Source organism: Mesoplodon bidens, assembly GCF_964165515.1.
Source record: "Mesoplodon bidens genome assembly, chromosome: 3".
Classification (NCBI taxonomy): Eukaryota; Metazoa; Chordata; class Mammalia; order Artiodactyla; family Ziphiidae; genus Mesoplodon; species Mesoplodon bidens.
Genome location: NC_138178.1, coordinates 11,273,358 through 11,299,774, shown reverse-complemented (window position 1 = coordinate 11,299,774; position 26,417 = coordinate 11,273,358). Strand labels below are relative to the sequence as shown.

The window sequence follows — 26,417 nt, the reverse complement described above, 5'->3', positions numbered from 1 at the left end:
AATTTAGTACGAATCAATTATGCTTCTTCACCCTTTGACAATCTGTACCATGATTTTCTTTAAAACAGTCAAGACAATAGAATTAATGTGACATCTTTATAGTGAGATTTTAGCAAAAGGAAACATAATGGTTTTATTTCAAAACGAAAACACCTGGATCCTCTGCATTTATCAAATTGGTAGTTTATGACATAGATGTATGTGTTGTATTTTCCTTCACTTCATCTTTATTATAAGAACTGGTGTGTTGGGCTTCCCTGGTGGCGGTGGTTGAGAGTCCGCCTGCCGATGCAGGGGACACAGCTTTGTGTCCTGGTCTGGGAAGATCCCACATGCCGCGAAGCGGCTGGGCCCGTGAGCCATGGCTGCTGAGCCCGCATGTCCGGAACCTGTGCTCCGCAACGGGAGAGGCCACAACAGCGAGAGGCCTGCATACCGCAAAAAAAAAAAAAAAAAAAAAAAAAAAAAAGAACTGGTGTCTTGGACCCCAGCTTAAGGGAAAGGCCCCACCAGCCTGGACCAGGCCCCCAGTGATCTCTGGGTTAGCTCACCCTGAGCTGAGGTCCGCAGAAAAGGCACAGAAAAACATGAAAACACCTTTAAAATCCCAATTTTATTAAAAAAAATTTTTTTTTTTTTTACTTAAGTATAGTTGATTTACTACAAACCCAGTTTTAAATCCTAAATTTATCTAGGAATGCTGATATCAGTACCTTTAGTGAGAAGCTTCCTTTCTGACTCTTCCTTGGGGGAGTGTGGACTTTGAGTCCGAGGCTCTGCTTTAGCACCAAGTAGAGTCTGCCGGATGCTGAGACTCTGGCGAGGGGTCTTTGGCAACTGCTCTGCTTTGCTGCTGAAAGAAAGGAACATTTCTGACAATGTACGTATTTTACATCCCAATTAACCTGCAGGCATGGTGGGATTCTCACCTCATCAGACTGTTGTATTCTTTTATTCTTCGACTAATCAGATCCCTGTTAGTAACTCCAGTGTCCTACAGAATAAATAGAAGGTAAAATTAGAAAGTCAATTCTAAACTCCCTAAATAGGGATCCTACTCTTTTTGGGGGGCAGGGGGGAGCTCTATACTGTACTACTTTGCTTATTCAATACAGACTCCATGGAGTTGTTTTAAAAGCTCTATTCAAATCATGACCTAACATCACTAAGTGACAAATGTTCAAGTGCCTCCGCCACTGCCAAGAGTTTTCTGTTTATTTTCTGTACCCCAGCAACACCTAGACTAGTACCAGCAAGTAGCCAGTGTTCAAACCTACTGAATTGATCTGGCGTTTTTAATAAATGACTGGGAAGCAGTGAGCCAGTTTTTTCTCTAATACCAGAAAGAATGATCAGCGTTTCAAAATAATACAGTTGGATATAAGATGGAATACTGCCAAAATGTGTTAATGATTAATTGATAGGAACAGTGAGATTGAGGGTCAATTAGTATCAGAAGTGACAGTTATATTATCAGAAGAGAAAAGTTCAAAACTGGTTTTTTAAACCTCAACAGGTTAACCTCAATAATATGCTACATGGGGCTTCCCTGGTGGTGCAGTGGTTGGGAGTCCGCCTGCCGATGCAGGGGACGCGGGTTCGTGCCCCGGTCCGGGAAGATCCCACATGCCGCGGAGCGGCTGAGCCTGTGAGCCATGGCCGCTGAGCCTGCGCGTCCGGAGCCTGTGCTCCGCAACGGGAGAGGCCACAACAGTGAGAGGCCCGCATACGGAAACATATGTATATGTATAACTGATTAAATTTGTTATAAAGCAAAAAATAAAAAAATAAAAATAAAAAAAACGGCAAAAAAATAAAAAATAAAATAATATGCTACATGGAAAACTCAGAGTTGATCATAAGGAAATGATTTTTTTTTCCCTATTGGTTCCAATTATAAATTGACATGTGTCCGCAAGTATTTTTTTTACTTGTCTCGTTTTGGTCATAGTGAACGTTACAATTTACAAAGAATACAGGCTTTGTAAATTCTCAAATTCAAATCGATTCTTCTCATTTACCAACTGAAAGAGGATATGGTTAAGAGCTAGAATAAGACTGCTTGACAATTCTGAGCTATGTGACCCTGGGGAAATTACTTAACTTCTCTTTGCCACAAAGTTTCCTTGTTTGAAACATGGTGAGGATAATAAGAAGACATTCATATGGTTGCTGAGATTAACTGATATAAAATGCTTAAAAGAGTGACAGCCATATGGTATACGCTGGGTGAATTATTACTTTCTTAGCTATAAAACTCGATGAAAATACCCGTGTCTTAGAATCAGATGATAGTGATGATGCTATAATGGCTGACATGAAGTACATGTTCATGACCTACCAGGCACTGGGCTGCATTCTTCATAAGCATCACTTCATTCAATTCCTAAAAAAGCCCTATGTCTCAAAGACGAAGTCATCTACTGCCCAGCAGGACGCCTGGCATAGAGCAGGGGCTGACCAAACAGGAACTCCTTTGAACTGCTACTTAAAGCTAAAATCTACACCCAAGTTGTGATTCTCCCTGTTTACTTTGCCAAAACTCAGGTTTGATGTCTCTTTATAGCAGTGGTTGTAGAAAAAGGGCTGTATTGATAGGGATCTGGTATTCATTGTTCACGACAAACAAGGTAGAGTGTAAACTGTCAGATGAGAAAAAGTACAGGCATTTTCCTATGGTCTAAGTTTTCATGACTTGAATTGGATATAATGGAAATGACAGAATTCGAGAACATAATTTGCATAACTTCATGGTTAATGTAGGTGTTGCTGCATACTGTAATGGCACAGTAGGGGGAAAGAACCTTGTGGCGGTTTTTCTTTCATAACAACAGGCACGCAAAGGAGAATAACTTCTAAGAAAAACTGTGTTGATGATATGAAAAAGGCACCCTTGAGCAAAACCTAGACTTAATCATTGCTGAATCTGCTCTGTAAAGTTTACAGTTATGTACACTTAAAAAAAAAATCTTATTTGTTATAAAGCAAAAAATAAAAAAAAAAATAAAAAAAATCTTCACTTAAAAAAAAAACTTCACTACTGAAACTTCTGCTGTAAAAAATAACTTGATGGTTGTGAGTCAGAAACTCTCCTTATTAAAAAGAAAAAGTGGCTTATAACATGATTTCTGATACTACTAAGTTTTCTTAGAAACCAATTACTGTATTACAGTAGGCTATATTATATTCTTTCCTGCATAATTTCATTAACAAGAATCATGCTATCAGTGTCTCTGCATTTACACAGCAATTTGTTTGGAGAAGCATTTTTACTGTAACTTAAGCCCACAACAACCCTGGTTTTGACACAAAGAAACAGATCTGGAATTATTCAGTCATAAAGGTAATGACCAGGACTAGGAACCTAGGTCTCTGCTCAGTGCTTCACTGCTTCTGAGAAAGTATGCAGAATATATGAATAATCTGTTTTTCTAGGTCAGTAATGGTGATTTTCCCAATAAGTGAAAATAATATAAAATAGGTACACTTGAGTTTTCCTTTTTCTTTGGCTGCGCTGTGTGGCTGGTGGAATCTTAGTTCCTCAAACAGGGATCGAACCTGTGCCCTTGGCAGTGAAAGCACGGAGTCCTAACCACGAATGACAGAGAAGTCCCTGAATTTTCCTTCTGATCAACTTTTTCTTTTCTTTAACTTATTTATTTCATTTATTTATTTTTGGCTGAGTTGGGTCTTTGTTGCTGTGTGCGGGCTTTCTCTAGTTGCTGTGAACAGGGGCTACTCTTCGTTGTGGTGCAGACGCTTCTCATTGCAGTGGCTTCTCTTGTCATGGAGCACAGGCTCTAGGCACATGGGCTCAGTAGTTGGGGCTCATGGGCTCTAGAGCGCAGGCTCAGTAGCTGTGGTGCACGGGCTGAGCTGCTCCACGGCATGTGGGATCCTCCCGGACCAGGGCTCGAACCCGTGTGCCCTGCATTGGCAGGCAGATTCTTAACCACTGAGCCACCAGGGAAGCCCTGATCAACTATTTTTAAGTGAAGATAGCACATTATAATTTTTTTTAAATGATGTATCAGATTCTTTCAGTCTTCTTTAAAAAGAAAATGTTGTGACAGTGTCAGTTTTATCAACGTCATTTTGGACACTAACCTCCTCATTTAAGTTGCTGCTCTCCTGGATGCTCTTGATCCAGGCTAGCATGTCGTCCCTGTCTTCAGCCTGAAACAGGCACTCACAGTCGGATGTGGTGAGTCGAAAGACATTCTTCCTCTTGGTCTCGCTGTAAGAGATGTCTATTAAGCAAGCGTTAACACTGATGGGCTGTTCCTCTTCAGACGGAGTCGTCTGTTCTCGTTTATCTTTGTACAGGTACAGCGAATGGCCCCGAAGTACAACATACATCTGCTTCCATGGTCGAATACTTCCACCAACTCGCTGGAGAACATGAGACAGATCAGGCATACTCAATACTTGGCTAAATCTTAGTGACAGGACAGATGCATCTAGCAACACTGTTAACACGCTTAAATGTATACCCAATGTGGCAGGTGCCTGCTTTACGTCAATATATATTTGTTAGGGCAGGAAAGACAAAAAGTGTGGAACGTAAACCAAGCTGGGTAATGTATTCCTATCACAATCAAGGGCAATGAAATCTCAACTTTAATTGGGTTGAGAAAATAAAATGAACAAAGTTAATTAGGATAAGGCGAGTGTAGCAAAATACATACAAAATGCTAAGGGAATAGAAATTAAGGAAAAAGGTCAGTCAGAAAAATCCTTTGAGTGAAAGCGAGGCTTAAGACAAGTCTTAGATCACGCAAATGACAAACACTGAAAAAAGTAATCCCCAAAGGATATGTACACGTAATGAATTTAGTTAACAAAATTTATCAACTTTACAGTCAAGCAACAACATGCAAGATGGGTTTTCTAAAAAAAAAATTTGATACTCTTTTGACAGTATTAAAGTTTTCTTATAAATTTAGCTGCACAAATATTGTAGAAAATTTTCTGGTGAAGTTTTTCTTACATTGTTATCTACTTAATGAAGCATATATTGATAATGATATTCATTTAAATACCTCTATATTTATAAAATAAGGGGAAACAATAAAATTATTATAACGGCAACTTGAAACTCTGCATGCCAGAAGGGAGTGGCAGAACATGTTTAAAGTGATGAAAGGGAAAAACCTACAACCAAGATTACTCTACTCAGCAAGGATCTCATTCAGATTTGACGGAAAAATTAAAATCTTTACAGACGAGCAGAAGTTAAGAGAATTTGGCACCACCAAACCATCTCTACAACAAATGCTAAAGGAACTTCTCTAGGCAGGAAACAAGAGAAGGAAAAGACTTACAATAACAAACCCAAAACAATTAAGAAAATGGTAATAGGAACATACATATTGATAACTACGTTAAATGTAAGTGGATTAAATGCTCCCACCAAAAGACATAGACTGGCTGAATGGATACAAAACCAATATCCATATATATGTTGTGTATAAGAGACCCACTTCAGACCTAGGTACACATACAGACTGAAAGTGAGGGGGTGGAAAAAGACATTCCATGCAAATGGAAATCAAAAGAAAGCTGGAGTAGCAACTCTCATATCAGACAAAATAGGCTTTAAAATAAAGACTATTACAAGAGACAAAGAAGGATACTACATGCTGATCAGGGGATCAATCCAAGAAAAAGATATAACAATTGTAAACATTTATGCACCCAACATAGGAGCACCTCAATACATAAGGCAAATGCTAACAGCCATAAAAGGGGAAATCGACAGTAACACATTCATAGTAGGGGACTTTAACACCCCACTTTCACCAATGGACAGATCATCCAAAATGAAAAAAAATTAAGGAAACAAAAGCTTTAAATGATACATTAAACAAGATGGACTTAATTGATATTTACAGGACATTCCATCCAAAAACAGCAGACTATACTTTTTTCTCCAGAGCTCATTGAAGATTCTCCAGGATAGATCATATCTTGGGTCACAAATCAGGCCTTGGTAAAGTTAAGAAAATTGAAATTGTACCAAGAATCTGTTCCGACCACAACGCTATGAGACTAGGTATCAATTATAGGAAAAAATTTGTAAAAAATAAAAACACATGGAGGCTAAACAATACACTACTAAATAACCAAGAGATCACTGAAGAAATCAAAGAGGAAATCAAAAAATACCTAAAAACAAATGACAATGAAAACACGATGACCCAAAACCTATGGGACACAGCAAAAGCAGTCCTAAGAGGGAAGTTTATAGCAATACAATCTTGCCTCAAGAAACAAGAAACAACACAAATAAAAAACCTAACCTTACACCTAAAGGAATTAGAGAAAGAAGAACAAAAAAACTGCAAAGTTAGCAGAAGAGAAGAAATCATAAAGATCAGATCAGAAATAAAAAGAAATGAAGGAAACAATAGCAAATATCAATAAAACTAAAAGCTGGTTCTTTGAGAAGATAAACAAAACTGATAAACCATTAGCCAGACTCATCAAGAAAAAAAGGGAGAAGACTCAAATCAACAGAATTAGAAACGATAAAGCAGAATTAACAACTGACACTGCAGAAATACAAAGGAGCATGAGAGATTACTACAAACAACTATATGCCAATAAAATAGACAACCTGGAAGAAATGGACAAATTCTTAAAAAAGCACAATCTTCTGAGACTGAACCAGGAAGAAATAGAAAATACGAACAGACAAGCACTGAACACAAGCACTGAAATTGAAACTGTGATTAAAAATCTTCCAACAAACAAAAGCCCAGGACCAGATGGCTTCACAGGCAAATTCTATCAAAGATTTAGAGAAGAGCTAACACCTATCCTTCTCAGACTATTCCAAAATATAGCAGAGGGAGGAACACTGCCAAACTCATTCTACGAGGCCACCATCACCCTGATACCAAAACCAAAGATGTCACAAAAAAAGAAAACTACAGGCCAATATCACCCATGAAAATAGATGCAAAAATCCTCAGCAAAATACTAGCAAACAGAATCCAACAGCACATTAAAAGGATCATACACCATGATCAAATGGAGTTTATCCCAGGGATGCAAGGATTCAGTATATGCAAATCAATCAATGGGATAAACAATATTAACAGACTGAAGGAGAAAAACCATATGATCATCTCAATAGATGCAGAAAAAACTTTTGACAAAATTCAACATCCATTTATGATAAAAATTCTCCAGAAAGTAGGAACAGAGGGAACTTACCTCAACATAATAAAGGCTATATATGACAAATCCACAGCCAACATCATTCTCAATGGTGAAAAACTGAAACCATTTCCACTAAGATCAGGAACAAGACAAGGTTGCTCACTCTCACCACTATTATTCAACATAGTTTTGGAAGTTTTAGCCACAGCAATCAGAGAAGAAAAAGAAATAAAAGGAATCCAAATCGGAAAAGAAGAAGTAAAACTGTCACTGTTTGCAGATGACATGATACTATACACAGAGAATCCTAAAGACGCTACCAGAAAACTACTAGAGCTAATCAATGAATTTGGTAAAGTAGCAAGACACAAAATTAATGCACAGAAATCTCTTGCATTCCTATATGCTACTGATGAAAAATTTGAAAGGGAAATTAAGGAAACACTCCCATTTACCATTGAAAAAAAAGAATAAAATACCTAGGAATAAACCTACCTAAGGAGACAAAAGACCTGTATGCAGAAAACTGTAAGACAACTGATGAAAGAAATTAAGATGATACAAACAGATGGAGAGATATACCATATTCTTGGATTGGAAGAATCAACATTGTGAAAATGACTACAGCACCCAAAGCAATGTACAGATTCAATGCAATCCCTATCAAACTACCACTGGCATTTTTCACAGAACTAGAACAAAAAATTTCACAATTTGTATGGAAACACAAAAGACCCCGAATAGCCAAAGCAATCTTGTGAAGGAAAAACGGAGCTGCAGGAATCACGCTCCCTGACTTCAGACTATATTACAAAGCTACAGTAATCAACACAGTATGGTACTGGCAAAAAAATAGAAATATAGATCAATGGAACAGGATAGAAAGCCCAGAGATAAACCCACGCCCGTATGGTCACCTTATCTTTGATAAACGATGCAAGAATATACAATGGAGAAAAGACAGCCTCTTCAATAAGTGGTGCTGGGAAAACTGGACAGCTACATGTAAAAGAATGAAATTAAAACACTCCCTAACACCATACACAAAAATAAACTCAAAATGTATTAAAGACCTAAATGTAGGGCCAGACACTATAAAATTCTTAGAGGAAAACATAGGCAGAACACTCCATGACATAAATCACAACAAGATCCTTTTTGACCCACCTCCTAGAGAAATGGAAATAAAAACAAAAATAAACAAATGGGACCTAATGAAACTTAAAAGCTTTTGCATAGCAAAGGGAACCATAAACAAGATGAAAAGACAATCCTCTGAATGGGAGGAAGTATTTGCAAATGAAGCAACTGACAAAGGATTCATCTCCAAAATATATAAGCAGCTCAATATCAAAAAAAACCAAACAACCCAATCCAAAAATGGGCATAAGACCTAAATAGACATTTCTCCAGAGAAGATATACAGATTGTCAACAAACACATGAAAGGATGCTCAACATCACTAATCATTAGAGAAATGCAAATCAAAACTACAATGAGGTATCACCTCACACCAGTCAGAATGGCAATCATCAAAAAATCTACAAACAAGAAATGCTGGAGAGGGTGTGGAGAAAAGGGAACTCTCTTGCACTGTTAGTGGGAATGTAAATTGATACAGCCACTATGGAGAACAGTATGGAGTTTCCTCAAAAATCTAAAAATAGAACTAGCATACGACCTAGCAATCCCACTACTCGGCATATACCCTGAGGAAACCATAATTCAAAAAGAGTCATGTACCACAATGTTCATCGTAGCTCTATTTACAATAGCCAGGACATGGAAGCAACCTAAGTGTCCACTGACAGATGAATGGATGAAGAAGATGTGGCACATATATACAGTGGAATAATACTCAGCCGTAAAAAGAAATGAAACTGAGTTATTTGTAGTGAGGTGGATGGACCTAGAGACTATCATACAGAGTGAAGCAAGTCATGAAGAGAAAAACAAATACCATATGCTAACACATATATATGGAATCTTAAAAAAAAAAAAAAAGTGGTTCTGAAGAACCTAGGGACAGGACAGGAATAAAGACACAGAAGTAGACAATGGACTTGAGGATATGGGGAGCGGGAAGGGTAAGCTGTGACAAAGCGAGAGAGAGGCATGGACATATATACACTACCAAATGTAAAACCGATAGCTAGTGGGAAGCAGCCGCATAGCACAGGGACATCAGCTCGGTGCTTTGTGACCACCTGGAGGGGGGATAGGGAGGGTGAGAGGGAGACGCAAGAGAGAGGAGATATGGGGATATATGTATATGTATAGCTGATTCACTTTGTTCTACAGCAGAAACTAACACACCATTGTAAAGGAATTATACTCCAATAAAGATGTTGAAAAAAAAAACTCAAAGAAAAAAAGGCAACTTGAGTAAACTGGGATATACTGAATAAAAATTTTAAAATTATTAATATGGAGAACTGCCGGTCCCTAAAGTACTACTCTGTAATAATCCATTCGTAATAAACTACTTAATAAGAAAAGCAGAGTTCCTTCTTAAATACTCCGATGTCTCTTTTACATTGACAAGATATAAGACAACATATTCCACATGTAATTGATATAAAGGATGAAAAAGGTATAAAATTAAAGCTCTGCTTAGAATTAGTAAAAATGATTTTTCCTTTATGTAGAAAAAGATATTATAAATGTTTTCCACTCTTTATTCTGGATATTTTGCCATTTTATGTATAGAGACTTAATGCTTTATTTTTCAGGGCCTGCATTTCACATGCTCACAATAGCTGAGAAAACACACTACCTTGCCCCTATCGGTGATAAGTGGCCTGAAATGAAGCCACCCTTCCTTGGCAGCATCACTGAAAACCTCTGAGGAAGAATCTTTCCGGGATCCAGAATCTTCTGATGACTTTTGGCTGTCTGTGATCTATAGAAAAGGCCAAAGAAAACATAGCAAAATGTCAGCTTTTTTCTTTATAAGTATTTGCATGTTGAAATTGTTTTGCTGAAAAAGTCTTTTACTAAATCTTCCAAACGAAAGGCTATTTTTGAAAAACCCTAACTTTATCAATTACATTAGAAAAATTTCTGGTTTTGCTTTTTAAAAAAATGGGTATTGACCACCATCATTTTTAAAGTCACCTGAAGGAATTTTTTTAACCACTAAAAAATAATAGAAATAGTATAATTTACCTGCTCTCAAGAGCTCACATTTTAGTGGGAAAAGGCAAAGAAGAAAGAAAAATAAAACAAGAAAATGATCAGACTGTGATTCGTGTCATTCGGAGAATGAAACAGGGAGATGCAGTAAGGAACAACAGAGCAGCAGCTATAAACTGGTGGTGCTGAGGTGAGACCTCTCTGCAGAAAGAACATGTGAGATGAAATTTGGAGAAAACATTTTAAAAAGAGGCAACCACGAAAGATCAGGGGAAAGAAAAATTCAACGAGAATATATAGCTACTGAATGTACATTCATTGTTATCATTTTTTTGGGGGCCACATCGAGGCATGTGGGATCTTAGCTCCCCAACCAGGGGTGGAACCCAGTCCTAACCACTGGACCCCGAGGGCATTCCCTCACTGTTATCATTTTAAATGTTCACTTTTCCACAGGAGTAAGAGAAACAGCTAGTTATAGATTGTTCAGGGTACTTCAGGCTGTGGCAGGAGTGTGCGGGAGGCCATGAAGTGATGAATCAGAGGAGTAACATCATCTGATCATACAGCTGAAAGGTCGCTCTGCTTGCTACCTGGAGAACGAATTTGAAAGGGAAACCATGAAAGGAGGTGGTACTGTGGGAATCCAGGTGAGGGACGGTGGCAGCTGGGACTAAAGTTGCGAAAGTGAAGACAGAGAGGAAGGTAAACGTTCAGGGTATGTTCTGGAGGTAGAGCGGACACCATTTGAAAGGGAAAATAAGAAACAAGCTTCATTCCTAGACCTGGCGCTTGAACAAGTGGGTAAATTGAAGTGGACTTAGACAGATGGGGGAAAAGGAGGGATACTCATGTCTGGGGGGTCACTGAAGTCTACTTAGTCATGGAAACCTTGAATTGCTTGTAAAACACCCAAATGGAGATGGTGCAGGGCAGGAGCCCACATGAGCCTCGGTTTGGGGAAGAGGTCAAGGCTGGCAATATACACGCGGGGAGATCTCTGGGTAGGAGCATCGAGGAAATGAGGGTAGGTGGAGAGGAAAGGGGAGTCAGAACCAGCTCTAGACTCTCCAACATTTTAAATATTATGCAGAGGCAGAAATGGAAACCAGCAGAAGAAAGTGTTTCAGAAAGTAAGTGGGAAATTACGTTGGATACTCCTGAAAGGTCAAATAAGTGAAAAATCCAAGCAGCCAGTTGTTCTGCAACCTGAGTGTCACTGGTAACCTTGGCCTGAACAGTGTCATTCTGATGCGTGTGGGGTGAGAAAGATGTGACGTGGGAAAGTAGAAACTACCGACAATTTTTTTCCCAAAGAATTTTGCTATGAAAAATGGAAGAGTAAATCGGAGCAGTAAACAGAGGGGGACGTGGATTCGAGGAAGGTTTTTCTTTTAAATACAGGAAATCATAGAACATGCTTCTATATGATGGTGACTGAGCCAATGGAAAGAGTGATTATGCAGAAGAGAGAGGGGTCTTGAGAAAGTGAAAAGTGATGGAATCCAAAGCAGAAACGTGGGTGTTTGTGTTTAATAGGATAATGTGCCACGTAAAAAAATACTTATTAAGATAAGGGTAAGGAAGGCAGAAAGTGTGGGTATAAATGACGGTCCTGGTATTTTTGGAGAAGGTAAAATAAGGAAATTCCTGTCTAACAGCTTTTATTGTTTCATTGAGGGAAAGGCATGAGGGAAGGATAAACAAGAGAGGACAGGGCGGATTGTATTGGGGGGAACTGGGGGGAGGCAGGAAATAATAATGTTGAGGATAGAAAAAAAACATACTGCTGGGCAGTTAAATATTTGTCCATAAACTTACAAAATAAGAAAAATCAGCACAATGTATGTAAACTGCTATATATTTGATGAATATGTTTCGAAATCACAACTTAGAGTGATATTTTCCAAATGCACTTGAAAGTTATAGAATAGGAGGTTATGATATTTAAATATGAAATACCTAATGGATAAAAGAAATAATTCTCTATGAAGAGCCAAAGTAAATTCAGGTAAATAGAAACATTTATCATTTACCGAAATTTTAAAAATAATGAATACCTACCTTGATTCCCTTCAGGCTAGATACATGCTTAAAGGACCTGTTGGAAAAGAAGTATTTGCAGTAAATGCATAAAAAATACCTTAAAGATGTAAAAGTAATTTGACTATTACAACTACCCTTTCATTAATAAGCTGACATTTCATCGTCACCATGTTAAATGATCAGAGTTTGATGCAAATGAGGAAAAACAGCTAGTTTTATAAGTACTTAAACTTTCGATTCCATGATAGAAGTTTTCTTAAACTGTAACTTAAAACCATCTCTGAATAAAAGGTGAGATTTTCTTATCCTTTTTTTTTATATCAAGGAAAAAGCTATTCAGACTAGACATTAGGCTTTATGTTATTATTTACCCACAGGTGTAATGCTCTATTAAGGATTTTCACACTGTCAATAATGACTGGTCAGTGGTCACCATCAGCGGTCAGATAGAGACAGGCACTTCCACACTTGTCCAGCTTGTGGACACGGCGGCAGCAAGTGCATTATCAGGGCTGGTCATGGCCGCCACTCTTCCCTCTGACCATATTCTGGATGTTTCAGTACAGAGAACAGCAGCTGCCACTGAATAAGCTTAGGGCTTCGGAGGACAGGTTCACATTAATTATTCAAAAACAATTTAAACTTATGGGACAAACTTGTTTTGTTGTTGTTTTAATTCAAAGTTCATTAAGGAACTTAGGATTTTAAGGTGTGATCGAAGATGGCGCTGTCCTCCCCTCTCAGAGCCCCCCAACCCCCAACAAGGCAACCAGAAATAGATATGCAAACTCATCTTCGACAACATCAGGAGACGCCTGTAATCTGAACTACAGCATATGAAGAAGTGGGGTTAAATGCAGTGAAGTAAAAAGTGGATACGGGGAGAGAGGGCGCCAGTGCTTACACGTCTCAAACAAAACTGCAGAGCGCTGTTCTCTGAGAGATCAAAACCGAGCTTCCCTTGTTGGAACAATAGGAAAGGGGGTACCAGTGACAGGAGCCTCACTGATCACCAAGGAGCGTCAGGGGAGGTGAGGATGAAGGAGGAAACACACGGTCCTGCCATCTTTGCAGGAAGCACTGTGTAGCTGGGGTAAGGTGAAGGCAACTCTGAAATGTGGCTGTTTACTGATACCTTTTAATGAGGGAGAGTAAAGGCTAAAATGGCTCACACATCCCACCCTGCATCATTAGAAAAATCCCTGCTAGCCATTGCCACTGCCCTTGGCCACACCTCACACAGACTCCCCTTAGGCAGCTGGTTCAGGAGGAATAAATTGGAGAGCAACTGACAATAGATATTAAAGTAAAAAATACACATACCCTTTGATGTAACAATTCTTTTTCCAACTGTACTCACTCACATATATGCTAAATGAACTATGTACAAATATAGGTACTGAAGGATTATTTGTTGTAGCGTAAGATTTGATCAATCTAAATGTCTGTTAGAATACAGAATACCAGTTAAATATATTATGATATAACTACTCAGTGGAAAATTAAACAATCATGAAAAGGAATAAGCCAGGCATACATGCACTGAATGCTCTCCAAGGTAAGTGTGTACAGCACCTATCATTTGTTTATAAACACAATTAGAGCACACACAAACGTATACAAGCGTACGTAAATGTGTGCATGATTTTATGCACAGAATAGCTCTGGAATTATACAAAATGATAGCATAGTTACATCTGAGAGTAGAACTGGGTGACTGAAGGTCTAAAGCAGAAGTAATTATTTAATATATATATTTTTATATGTATTTTTGTATTATGTTTGTGTATTACTGATTTTTAAACATTAATTTTTAAAAAAATTCAATTGAATGTATTATCATGTCACAACTTTGATGTTTTTTTCTTTTTTTTTTTTTTTTTGCGGTACGTGGGCCTCTCACTGCCGTGGCCTCTCCCGTTGTGGAGCACAGGCTCCAGACGTGCAGGCCCAGCGGCCACGGCTCACGGGCCCAGCTGCTCCGCGGTATGTGGGATCCTCCCGGACCGGGGCACGAACCCGTGTCCCCTGCATCGGCGGGCAGACTCTCAACCACTGTGCCACCAGGAAAGCCCACAACTTTGATTTTTTATTTGCATAATGTCATAAAGTTAGAAAATATAAAAGGCATCAGTAAATTCAGTATTTACATGTCAAGGTCATACTGAGCACCCACTAACAAGTATTTAAGATAACACGCTTGAGACTTACAGTTTTGCATCTTCTCTGTAATCATCCAGGCCCTCATCGTATGATTTTGATCGTTCTGTCTTTGAGCTGGGCTGGGCATCCAGGCTAGGAGGTCCAACAGATTCTGCAATCAAAACCTAACATTTAGACATGCGCAAGTGGTTTCCAGATTCTTTTTAAATGGCGAGGAGATCACGGGGTGTCACAGTATTCTAAATGGAAAACTGAGAACGTAAGACAGTTCACATAACTGCTCCTTGAAACGTACCCTGGTCATGGGAGAGCTGACGTCGAATTAAAGGAGCTGAAGTTGTGAGGCTGGGAGGGGCCGCTGCTATGGAGGGTACCTGGGAGGTGGAAGCAGAGATGACGGCAGAGGCGGGGATGTGTGGGATATCGTGATCGATGCTGGGGCTAGTGGGCTCATCTGTAAGGTGAGAGGAAATAGGTATCATCAGTAATGATAAAATAATACAACAGTAATCAGTATTCATTATTGAAAGAACCACCGGGAATGTGTCACAGTTACTTGGCTGCATTTCTGCAGGTTCATGGGTCAGACAAGTTAACTAGAGGTTGTAAGATTTCATGGGTTTGTGTGTATGTGAGGGGTGCATGTGTATGAAAGATGACCCAGCTTGCCAGCTGACAAATGCTGGAAGTACTAATTTCAAGGAATCCAACATTTACCTTAAAAGAAATTAATAAATATTAGGCACCGATGGTCACAAATCCATCTTCAGAATGATTTATTTTAGCACACAGAATAAGCCAGCTGTTAGGAATGGAAAGACTGAGCAGGGGAGAGGTCAAAGGACTTGCCTTGTTGGACTTTGTGAAAGCCACTTAATTCCTCTGGGTATTAAATTCATTCCCTATAAAGAAATTGGACTAGGATTATCAGGAAGGGTCACTTCTAGCTCAAGGGGACTACAACAATAAATCCACAAAAGGGATAAAAGTATCTGTTTAATTTATGTAAGAATATAAAATACTTTTGGGCTTTCATAAGCCAAGGATTTTTTAGGGGGCTTTTGAGGTTTGCATTTATTTTAAAAACTGACAGATCTGGCTGAGAGTGTAGTTACTATTGGATCTCTTTTCAACATTAAAGGAACTAGCTGAAAATCCAGAAAGTCTGCTTTAGGGATACAATTCTATAATTTTTATAAGTGCGAAGTTTAAAAAAATTTCATTTCCCTAAGGAAATAAGCATAGTATTCTATAAGGTGTGCTACAGATCAATTTGAAATATTTTGGGATAAAAGCCAACTACCAAAAGGAAGATAAATGAACATCTAAAATTATTCTGTGGTGAGCAGTTTTGTTAAACTTGGAACACAGAAATTTATCTAGTAAGAAGATGCCAATTCAAACTTGGGGAATCTGAGCTAAGAAAAGGGAATACTAAATGCAGAATTATTATTTAGTCACCCAATCACCCAGTCCCAGTTATCTGAAAGGGTAACTTTCAGATAGCTAAATTTACCTATAGAGACACTGTAATCCAGCTATATCCTACAAAACTTCTAAATTGGTTTAAAATGCCAGGGCCAGCACAGCTACACCAATCAAATTCAATTTTATTTAGGCTAATCCTAATTAAGTACACACATAACTGGCCAACTTTGGGGTGAGAAGAACAAGAAGTATTAAAAGTACGGCAAAAAAGAGGGGAGAACGAATTTGAGAGGAACTCGATGTGGGTAATACAGCTGGTTTCTTTATATTAATAGTTATGAGTAGTAAAAAGAAACATAGAAAATCAGGATTGGAGAATATACCTTAATACCTGCTACTATAGAACAAATTACTTAGGAACTCATTACTCGTTTTGTGTTTACTTGTGAACTGAAATTTATTTTCAGGACTTACTATGAAGCTTTACAAGAGCACGATGTGTGGGAGTGGGCATAAACAAATTACTGCTAATGACTGATATTCCTAATTTAAAAACAAAGTCGTTTATCTTCTTCATTTTTCTAAGTCTATGTGACCCCAAAGGAATATTAGATATTAAATGTGTAACAAAATGTTGGAAAATTTTCCTTCTGCAAGATGTTTCATTAGCTCTGTATTACACAGATAACTAAGTAAATAAATTGGCTCCATTCTGTGATATTTTGGGAATAAAGCCAAGGCACCTATTTATTTATTTATTTATTTATTTATTTATTTATTTATTTATTTTGCATTGGTTATAATGTTTTCAAGTAAGAAAAATAACTATTAAATTCACAGACTATTAAAGACCCTGTAGTGTGACGATACAACAGCAAGCCTTAATTCTTTTCTTTTCTTCCTTTTAATTTAAATGTTCCATAAAATAGCATAGAGTATAGACCAACATTCTCCAAAGTGTGTTTTATGGTATACTAAACTGAAATACTCTAAATGAAAGAAAGGATTCATGGTCAAATACTTCTGAGATAAATTGTACTATATCCTGTCTAGAAAATTCACGATATATAGGAGCATGTTAATGACGCTGAGAGTTCTATGGTGAAGACAGACAAAACTTCTTTAACTTTCAAAACCCAGCATTTCTCAATTTATTTCATCACTAACCTTTTTTGTTTTTCCCCCTTTATCAAATGGAATTAGTGTTCCTAGAAAATACTTTGAGAAACATTGCAAATAGTCTCTTTTAGTCCGTTTCAATGCTGAAGTCTATCCCAGTAAAACACATATTTTAAAAAATAGCTAGATTGGGGCTTCCCTGGTGGCGCAGTGGTTGAGAGTCCGCCTGCCAATGCAGGGGACACGGGTTCGTGCCCCGGTCCGGGAAGATCCCACATGCCGCGGAGCGGCTGGGCCCGTGAGCCATGGCCGCTGAGCCTGCGCGTCCAGAGCCTGTGCTCCGCGACGGGAGAGGCCGCAACAGTGAGAGGCCCACGTACCGCAAAAAAAAAAAAAAAAAAAAAAAAAAAGCTAGATTGGAAAGACAAATACCCATTGGTCAGATAAAACTTTGAAGCTCAATAATAAAAGGATTTCAATATTAAATTTTGGAACTTAAGAACACTTACATCCATAGACAGCATTTACATCTGAAACAGTAAAATCAATTCTGTGTTCATATCTCAGTTCTGTATTCTACCCTATTCCACTGGTGCTGTTCAAATGATATACCAGGGTAATCATATGCAATATATTAAAGTCCTGGGAGGCATACAGGAAATAAATGGATTATAAAGACATTTCTATGCTGGGGGACTTTTAAGTCATGATTCATAAAACAGAAGATGTCCTTCAGTAGGAACTAAGGAGACTCTAATAAGTACTTAAAGTAGAATGTGATCAGAACAAATTAGTGAGCATTTTTATTTTTAATAAACAAAATGGTCTATTTTAATAATTATTCTAAATCTTTATGTATACAGAATTAAATAAATTTGTTTTATATTTTAGCCAAACTTCTCTTTAAAAGCATAATTAACCTTTTGATTTATTCCTGACCTAGAAATATTAACAGATAGAACTAGTGAACTTACTATTACTCCAATATAACTTCATTATATTATTCTTACTAAGTGGGAAGAAAGTATAATGCCATTATTCTGGTAACCTCTCACAGGCCTGAGAAATACAGCCATGGGTTGTAGGGCTTTTTATGTTTAAAAAAAATCATAAAATAATCATTTCTATAAAATATCTATCATTTCCATCTACAATAGAATTCTACTGTTCTTTGAGGCTGGCCTTAAGGGTACCGATACAAATATGAGCACAATTTAGGTTGAGAGTCCCTACAATGTTTACAACTTGAATATGTCATATTTATAAAAGATATAAGTTATGTGGAACTTTTTAAAAAAAACTGATTCTGACAGTGTCACCTGACAGTCCAAGAGCTCAACAGCTTTAATAAGTTTCTCTAGAAGAGAAAAAGTCTGAAACAGTACTGAAAGAGAATACAATATATTTCAAAATTATGGCAAACTCTTCCTGAACCCATGGGGTAACAGGTTGAGTGAGAGTATGGCCTTGGCCTCAAAGCAAGCCTTGCATCACACACCTCCAGAGGGCGCTGTTCACAACGCATTCTGTATAAATGGTGCCCTCTGGAGTTGTGCTCTGCAATGAGGCTGAATCAGGGAAGTCTCTATTGCATATTGACTGTGTGACTTTGGGGAAGTTATTTAACCTCTCAATAGCTTAAATTTCTCATTTATTAAATGAAGATAATACAAAGGACATATATGATAATCCTGTTAGCATATGATATCTTAGAGCTGCATAGTAATTATGATGAAAATTTGTTTTGTTTTGCTACACATTTAACCATCAAATCAAAATTATCATTCACCTATTATTTTGACAAATATCGAGTGCCTTCTCCTTGCCAGGCATTAAGGACACAGAAGTGAACAAAAGATCTAAAATCCTGGCTCTGGCATAGCTCGTGTTTTAGCTCTGCAGAGCAACATGTAATAAACAAAAAATACAAATGCCAAGTGGAAACAAGTGGTATAAAGATAAATAAAGTAGCTTAAGGAGATAGAGAATGTCAGGTTCTGTGTGTATTTTAGATAGGCTGGTCTGGAAAGGCTGCTTTGATAAGGCAGTATCTGAGCAGAGGCCCAAATGTACTGAGAGAGCGCGAGTCTTGTGAATATCTCTGGAATGCACTCCAAGGCTTGGAACTGGTGCCAGGGCGCTGAAGCAGGGTGTGCTTGGCGCGTTTCAGGACTGCTAGGAGGCTGGCGTGTGTGAAGATGGCATGAACAGGAAGACGGGAGGTAGGGGTGAGAGGTGGAGTAGGGTTGTGACTCAGATCACAGAGGGCCTTGTCCACCGCAGTCGGGTTCTGGGTTCTATTCTGAGTAACACGGGAAGTAAAAAAGGGTTCTGATCAGGAGTGAAATGATCCTATTTATATTTTTAAAAACATATTGGCTGCTTTGTGGATAATATACCTGCGGCATGTGAGCAGACTAAAGCCTGGGAGCAGACTAAAGCCTCAGTCAACATGATAGGTGTTCTAGATCAGGGCACATGCTTGTAATTTAAGTAATTTCCCCCCATCTAGTCCAGGATTGATTCTAAGACAAAGTAATGTGACAACAAAGAGGTCTTTTCAGTTGGCCCACAAGTAAAAATTTACAAAGAAATAAGCTTTAGAAAGTAAAAAGCACTGTTTAAATGAAAGGTTGATTACTAGCGATCAAAGCTGTTCCACTTGGCTTTTGTTTCAGCTGAATCAACAACTAAGCACAATTTGGTTTGCTGATGGGGCTCCTGACCCCACCCCAGATGGTGGGGATTTGTCTCATTAAAATCAAAATTAAAGGCCTTCCCTGGTGGCACAGTGGTTGAGAGTCCGCCTGCCGATGCAGGGACACGGGTTCGTGCCCCGGTCTGGGAAGATCCCACATGCCGCGGAGCAGCTGGGCCCGTGAGCCATGGCCGCTGAGCCTGCGCGTCCAGAGCCTGATGCTCCACAACGGGAGAGGCCACAACAGTGAGAGGCCCGCATACCGCAAAAAAAAAAAAAAAAAAAAAAAAAAAAATCAAAATTAAAAATGGGTACTGAGTATGTAAAGTTTAAAAAAGGAAAATGGATACTAGAAATAATTTTTGAGAGTAAAAGCTTATGGCTCTGGTTTTAGCAGAGTGTAGAAAATGTGGAACAAGTGTTTTAAGATCACAGTGTAAAATTCCTGTACCTGTTGAACTAGAAATACTTTGCTGAAAAGATGTTTTAAGTATTTGACGTACTAGCCAATGACCATTAAGTGAGCTCACCTATAAATGGGATGGAAGCCAAGGAATCACCGGGTGGACTGGTACTTGAGGCCTTCCTCTCCTCCATCCTTTTTATATGGACCTCTCGGCGAGCATCATTAGGTAGCCAGCAAGTGGTGTCTGACCCTGGCTCTTGGTCATTCACTGCCAAGATGTAAGACTGATGCCTTAAAGGCTGAGGCGTTTGGCGACCAGATGGAGGTTTTTCTCTTAGGATGACAGTTTCTTTAGTATCTACAGCATTTGATTGCTGAATTTCAGCCTCTTGTAAATTTAAATCTTGATCCCTTTGAGTGACGGATAATTCCAAATCTGGAGTGCCAGCGTTCTCACTCATCGGAGGGGTGGGCTTAACAGGAGCTCCGGATAGAGAGGGGGGTTTCCCAGTGTCCACGTGGTGATCGGGGGTAGTTTCAGTCCTTAACCATGTCTGCTGATTCAAAAGACTGTTTTGATGCAAGTGATTTACTGGTCTTTGGTCTTTGATGGAAACAAACGAGTTCTGGCTGGAGGGTGGTTTTGTGACGTGCGTAGGTGCTTTCAGAGAACTGTTTCGGACTTTCACAAGAGGTGACCTGTCTTGTGAAATACCTCGAGGCTGGGACATTCCGCAGGTAGTTTGAAAATTCCTGTTGGGCTGCAGTGGTTTCAGATCTGCTGGAATTCTTTTAAACTGAGACACCAGTTCCACCCCTCTGCCACTCACTCGCCTGTTGTCAGAATTCACAACATTCGGAGCCACTGTAAAATTGGAACCTCGGAAAGCTTTGTGAATCTCTTGCTGCCTATGCCTTTCATAAATACCTCGCCGATCATCCTGCTCGGTAAATCCACTCCACTTGTAAGTCTGCTTTCCTTCTCCCTTTGCATCGGGTGGTGGACATTCAGAATGGACGTTTTCTAAGGTTTCACCCTGTCCCTGGATAAAATCCCACGAGCGAGTTCTATGGTTACTAAAACTAATAGAAGGAGATGTCAGCGCTCCTTGAGATGCGCTCCTTGGACAGTACTTCATCAACACAGAGTCCTCCAGCCTCTCCTGAGACACGCTGCGTTGCCGGATCTGAACGGACTGGGGCACTCGGTCCTGAGAGGTGCTCCGACGTCGTATCTGCAAGGCAGCGCGGTTCAGTACCACCTGGTTATAATCTGTTGTGCTCTGCGAGGCTGCTCGTAAACTATCTAACCTTTCTTGAATTGTCCGACAACCCATGTGCAACCGCCGGTTATCAATATACTCTTTGTAAGTTTTATAGTTTTTCCAGTCTATGTGCTGATGGGAGTTTGGAGAATAGTGATTGACAGATACGGGAGGAGAATCCACAGCTGGAGACCTGCCGCTTGCCAGTCCTTCTGAGTGTCCACTGTAATGGCCTGATTTAAGTAAGATGCCAGAAGTTTCCAATGACCTGGAGCTGGTCTGATGGATGAGATGGGACGTGGGAATTGAGGATGGTGGCGATGTGGTTCTTGATGCTGTTTTGAAAGAGGTCTGCTCGTTCCTGCCATACCTCACTTCCTCAGTTCTGTGGGAGGGAACCGTGTGGTTGCTTCTATTAGGTAACAAATCTATAACCTTCTCAGAAGGTACAATGACGGTCCTTACGCTTTCACTGCAGACACACACTGCTGTGTTGGACTTGGCCACCTCTGGTGGTGACGGAGGCACTTGTATTTCCATCCTGTAGGCCCTGCCGGGCTGCGTCAATACTGGGGGACTGGTCTGCGGTTTGCTCGTGGAGGAGTCTGGAGGGGCTGTCTCAGGGGGCTGCACCGGGGCGGGAGGGGCGGGTGGCAGCCAGGGGTAGCAGACCGGTGGAGGTTCAGGTATGTTGCGGGCATTGCCGCTGTAGGCTTCGTTGCCCTTCAGGTAGGCATCTTGAGAATACGCCTACATGAAGATGAGAGAAAGGGGTCACTTCAGAGTCATCAAAGGAACACTTGTTTCCATTCTTGCGATGCACTATGTTATTTTACAGTGCCCTGCTCTGGGGTGGCATTCACTAAAGCATGCAGGCAAACACAGTGTAAGGGTACTCCACAAATTCAGAAAAGGGCTAGTCTCTCAGAAATCAAATAAATTGTAGAATTTGCAAAAAATATAAATTACAATTGCCTATTTTCTCAAAAGACCTGAAACGCACCAAACTCCACCCCGCCCTCGCCACCATTAATTAGATACGGATGTCTTGCTTCTAAAAATTTCCCCTTTCAAGTTTTATGATTTTTTTCCCCCAGCAGTTGGCAGGTTAAATGGCTGCCTAATAAATCTCAGCAAAACAAGACTCTGATCTTTTGCCAGAATGAAGGTGAAAATATTTAAAATCTTCACCAAATACATCTTCACTTTAGGCACTACTGCTATCAAAAATAATGCATTGAACACTGTCTTGCCAATGAATGATTACTGAGTCGCTAAAAATAATCCATTTTGATAAATTAAATCCTCCAACAGCCAGGAGAAATAGAGAATATGCACATTTAAGAAATTAAGTACATATTAAAGGCGTAAAATATGAAAAAAGGTAATTCATCTTCCTGTATATAATTTATATTTTTTATTTTACAGTAATGCAAAATTGTATTGTACAGATTTATTTGGTCTCTTTTACCTGTTATAAGGAGACATTTCTCTATTACTAACAGGCAGGCATGCAGCTCCAATTATTTTTTATCAATTATTCATGAAATTATCTAGCAATGTTTTTTAAAACTTAAAAATAACAAATTAAGTAACAAGACTCTATAAGACAGAGCTAACGGATATAATTCAGGATGATGTTCAACAGCTGAGACAGTTAGGTGTGGTGTCGTATTACATACCGTCCCCTAATCAAAACAAGCTTAATTCAAGACTATCGTCACATCCTCTCTTTGCATTAGACAGCTTGCAAAGCTCAAGTGCAGCCACAAACATAACATAACAGCAAAGTACTAGGAGAAGAGAGAGTGTGAGATGCTTAAAAAAATACAGATGCAGAAAGATGTTATGTTTTAACACCAGTTATGCACAGGACACAAAAGAAAACCAAACATAAAAATAAAAAAATAATATATCACAAACACATTCTGCAAATTAGTAAGATTAACACCATGGAGAGATTCCTCTAAGTGAACTTACAGTTTTAATAGATTGGCTTATTACAAATCTCTACAAAACATGATTTGTAAAGCAAGGAAATGGCTTCTGTGCAGTTCTTACCAGAGCTGTGACATCCTTTGTAAATTGTAGCTAGCAGAAAATAGGAAAACATAGTAGAAGCTGCTTACTGATATAAAGACAGAATCATGTTGTCATATTGATGCTGGAAAACAGCAACCTAAAAATACATCTATACTGATTCCTCTGGAAGGTACCAAGAGAAGTAAAGGGCAGTGAGGCATAAAGAATAACTTCAGTATCCTTCTGAGCATCTTTTTCTCAGGCTTTTATCTGGTTCTTATTTGATTTGTCTACCATTCTTGAAAGCAAAATACATCTGGTGACATGCATTCCTAACAGATATTTTCTTCAATATGCACTGCTGTCTGATAATGTGCCACAAAGCTTCCCTTCCACAACAGCAACATTGATGCCTCTCATTTCCCCTGAGTTTCTTCCATCTCTGCTTCCAGATGACAAAACGAATGCTCTATTATGCATTTAAAATAGTACAACCTCCTCCTTCCCCTGTAAATCAGAGCATAACCACAAGCTGTCAGATGACTGCAGCTGCCTTTACACTAGGATTTGGAACGAAAGAATGACTGTTTTATCAAATGGGTTTCCCTCAAAAATTAAGATCTTCCAATGCTGTACCTTTTGTCCTATTTTATTAAGCTTATGAAAATAACTACTGGATGGACATAAAAAATATTACTTCCAGAGTAATTCTTTTTAACTTATAAAGAATATTATAGAAACTAAACCAGGATGCAGTGAGAAATGAAAGCCCAGTAGCTAAAAGAAAACATGCATGCCATAATATTTCTAAGGTATGAATACAGTCAGTCAAAATATACATTTTGGCTATGTGCCACTGACATAATAAGCTTATCTTTTTAATGCTCATTGTAGTAGCACCAGCACTGTTCCATGACAGGAAAACTGTGTGTGGATGAGTGGACTCGCTGGTACAGTATTTTTAGAGCGTGTTTGTGCAATTTTATTAAGCATCACCTGAAAGGGGTGATGTATTCCTTATGCTTGATGATGTAGGGGAAGTTTGGCTGGTGGGCTTCATGACTTCTCAAGACCTCTACTATGTTAATGTACATTGTAAAACTTGACGTGAAATTACAAACTTATTTGGCCACGGAACTTTTTTTTTTTCTCGGGGTTTTAACACAATTAGAACTTCTGCTGGGAAATGCTGTTCTAGAATTAATAATTTAGAGATACCTCCTTTATTCAAATTTGGGGAGGAATATTATCTTTTAATAATAAAAGTATATGACCAGAACTATTAAATACTTGAAAAGGTATTTGACATACTTTAGATATTGCTAAGATTCCTAAATAGTCTATATTCATGGGTTCCCACTTCTGGGTAAAATTATGGCAAAGGGGTCCTTAAATATACACACGTGGACCATGCATTAACAGTGGACTGACTAAACAGAATACCTTACACATACAGTACTACTGTCTAATGCAAGCAGATATGGTTGAGATAAAGTATGAATTCATTCAGTAGTAGTACTGAATTTCCTCACATATCCTCTCAGTTCATGGATACTAAAAAAGCTTGTTTGTTTATCTATCTATTTAAAAGTTTCTCATTCTCATAAAGTTTGAGAACCAATACCATTCAATTAACATCCATGGGGAAATCAGCAGTGCTCCAAAGGCCACTGTCGCTTGGTATGTGTTCCAGGTAAGTCGTGGGAATAAACTTCTACGGCTATGCTGAGAGGCGCAGTACAGACACAAATTATCTCCAGAATAAGAGTAGGGATGTAAATTAGGAATAGACAGTATGACAATTTTAAGGAGTCCCCTTCTCCCAGGATGCTTTTAAGTGTTCCTCTAGAAAACAAACTGCCTACAGAGGAAAGCTTTAGACGGGGCTTGCACAAACACTGGGGCGGATTACAACATTCAACTCTTTGAGGAGAACACGGAACCCATTAATAAGGTTTTACACTATGAAAACAGGATTTTAAACTCCATAACTTGCTCATAGCTGTGACTGTGGTGTGCTTTCTCTTGAGTCAGAAAGTACTCAATCTTTCACTGAGACACCATGGTCAGACATTTCAATGTTTTAATTACCCCCTGGGAATCTCTGAATTGTCAATAGGCACCAATTAAACAGTACAAAATGTCACTTAAAGTAATTTTTATTTAATGATGTCAATTTATATTCTTTTATAATGACATCAAAATCATCCTGTATTAATAAGTTTGCCTGAAATGGCATGGCCCAGAAATTTTTGAAACCAATGTCATAAGAATTGCATGTTTGGCTCATAATAATTTTTATTTTTACATTTAAGTCCAAATGGATACTTCATAGTATTGAGTTGGCCAAAAAGTTCATTTGGTTAATGAATACGCTGTTGAATAAAGTTCTTGGTGAAAATGAAAAATGTGTCATTTTTACTTAAACCGAACGAACTTTTTGGCCAATCCAATATATATATCCAGAAGTTTTGATGGAATTAGACAACACTCAGATTTTTTCTGACTGACTAGCACTTGGGAATTCAATAGGATATGACAAAAAAATCTTTAGCCAATTTTTTTTCATTAGGCCTTTTATATATCACTCTACATTTTTTCTTGAATTTCCTTTACCCTTGTATTAAAGTTTTATATCTTATAGTAGCTTAGTAGTTTAAAAGTTAATATTTTAAAATTCAAGCCACACCTAATGAAAACGGAATAGTAGCAGCCCTGTCATGCCTACAGATCCAAAATGTTCTTTAAAGGGGGAGGCGGGTGAGGGGAGGTGAGTAAGGAAAGATGCCTCATGGAAGTCTTCATTTGGAATTAGAATTGTAAAGAGCATTTAAATAAAATGTAATGTTAACAGTCTGGATCTTGACTATATGTATAGTGCCTAACAGTAGCTAAATAGTCCTAAAATAATCTTTCAGTTCAGTTTTAGTAGACTTGCATCAAAATCACTATTACCATACCTATTACT

At 38.6% G+C, this 26,417-nt stretch overlaps 1 protein-coding gene across 7 annotated transcripts in view; it reads right to left on the bottom strand.

Moving 5' to 3' along the window:
• The window catches only part of ARHGAP21 (Rho GTPase activating protein 21), a 129,737-nt gene that overhangs the window by 12,562 nt on the left and 90,758 nt on the right, over nt 1-26,417 (bottom strand). For 3 of the 7 annotated variants that reach the window (XM_081228980.1, XM_081228981.1, XM_081228984.1), the window contains 8 exons: nt 20,287-22,177; nt 14,807-14,965; nt 14,560-14,662; nt 12,367-12,403; nt 9,944-10,069; nt 4,108-4,392; nt 930-994; nt 714-853 (listed from right to left, as the gene is read on the bottom strand). In XM_081228980.1, the coding sequence (XP_081085106.1) occupies nt 714-853; nt 930-994; nt 4,108-4,392; nt 9,944-10,069; nt 12,367-12,403; nt 14,560-14,662; nt 14,807-14,965; nt 20,287-22,177 (2,806 nt within the window). Of the gene's footprint in view, nt 1-713; nt 854-929; nt 995-4,107; nt 4,393-9,943; nt 10,070-12,366; nt 12,404-14,559; nt 14,663-14,806; nt 14,966-20,286; nt 22,178-23,488; nt 23,519-26,417 lie in introns of all 7 variants that reach the window. The other 4 variants (XM_081228983.1, XM_081228986.1, XM_081228982.1 and 1 more) reach the window with 2 other exon arrangements.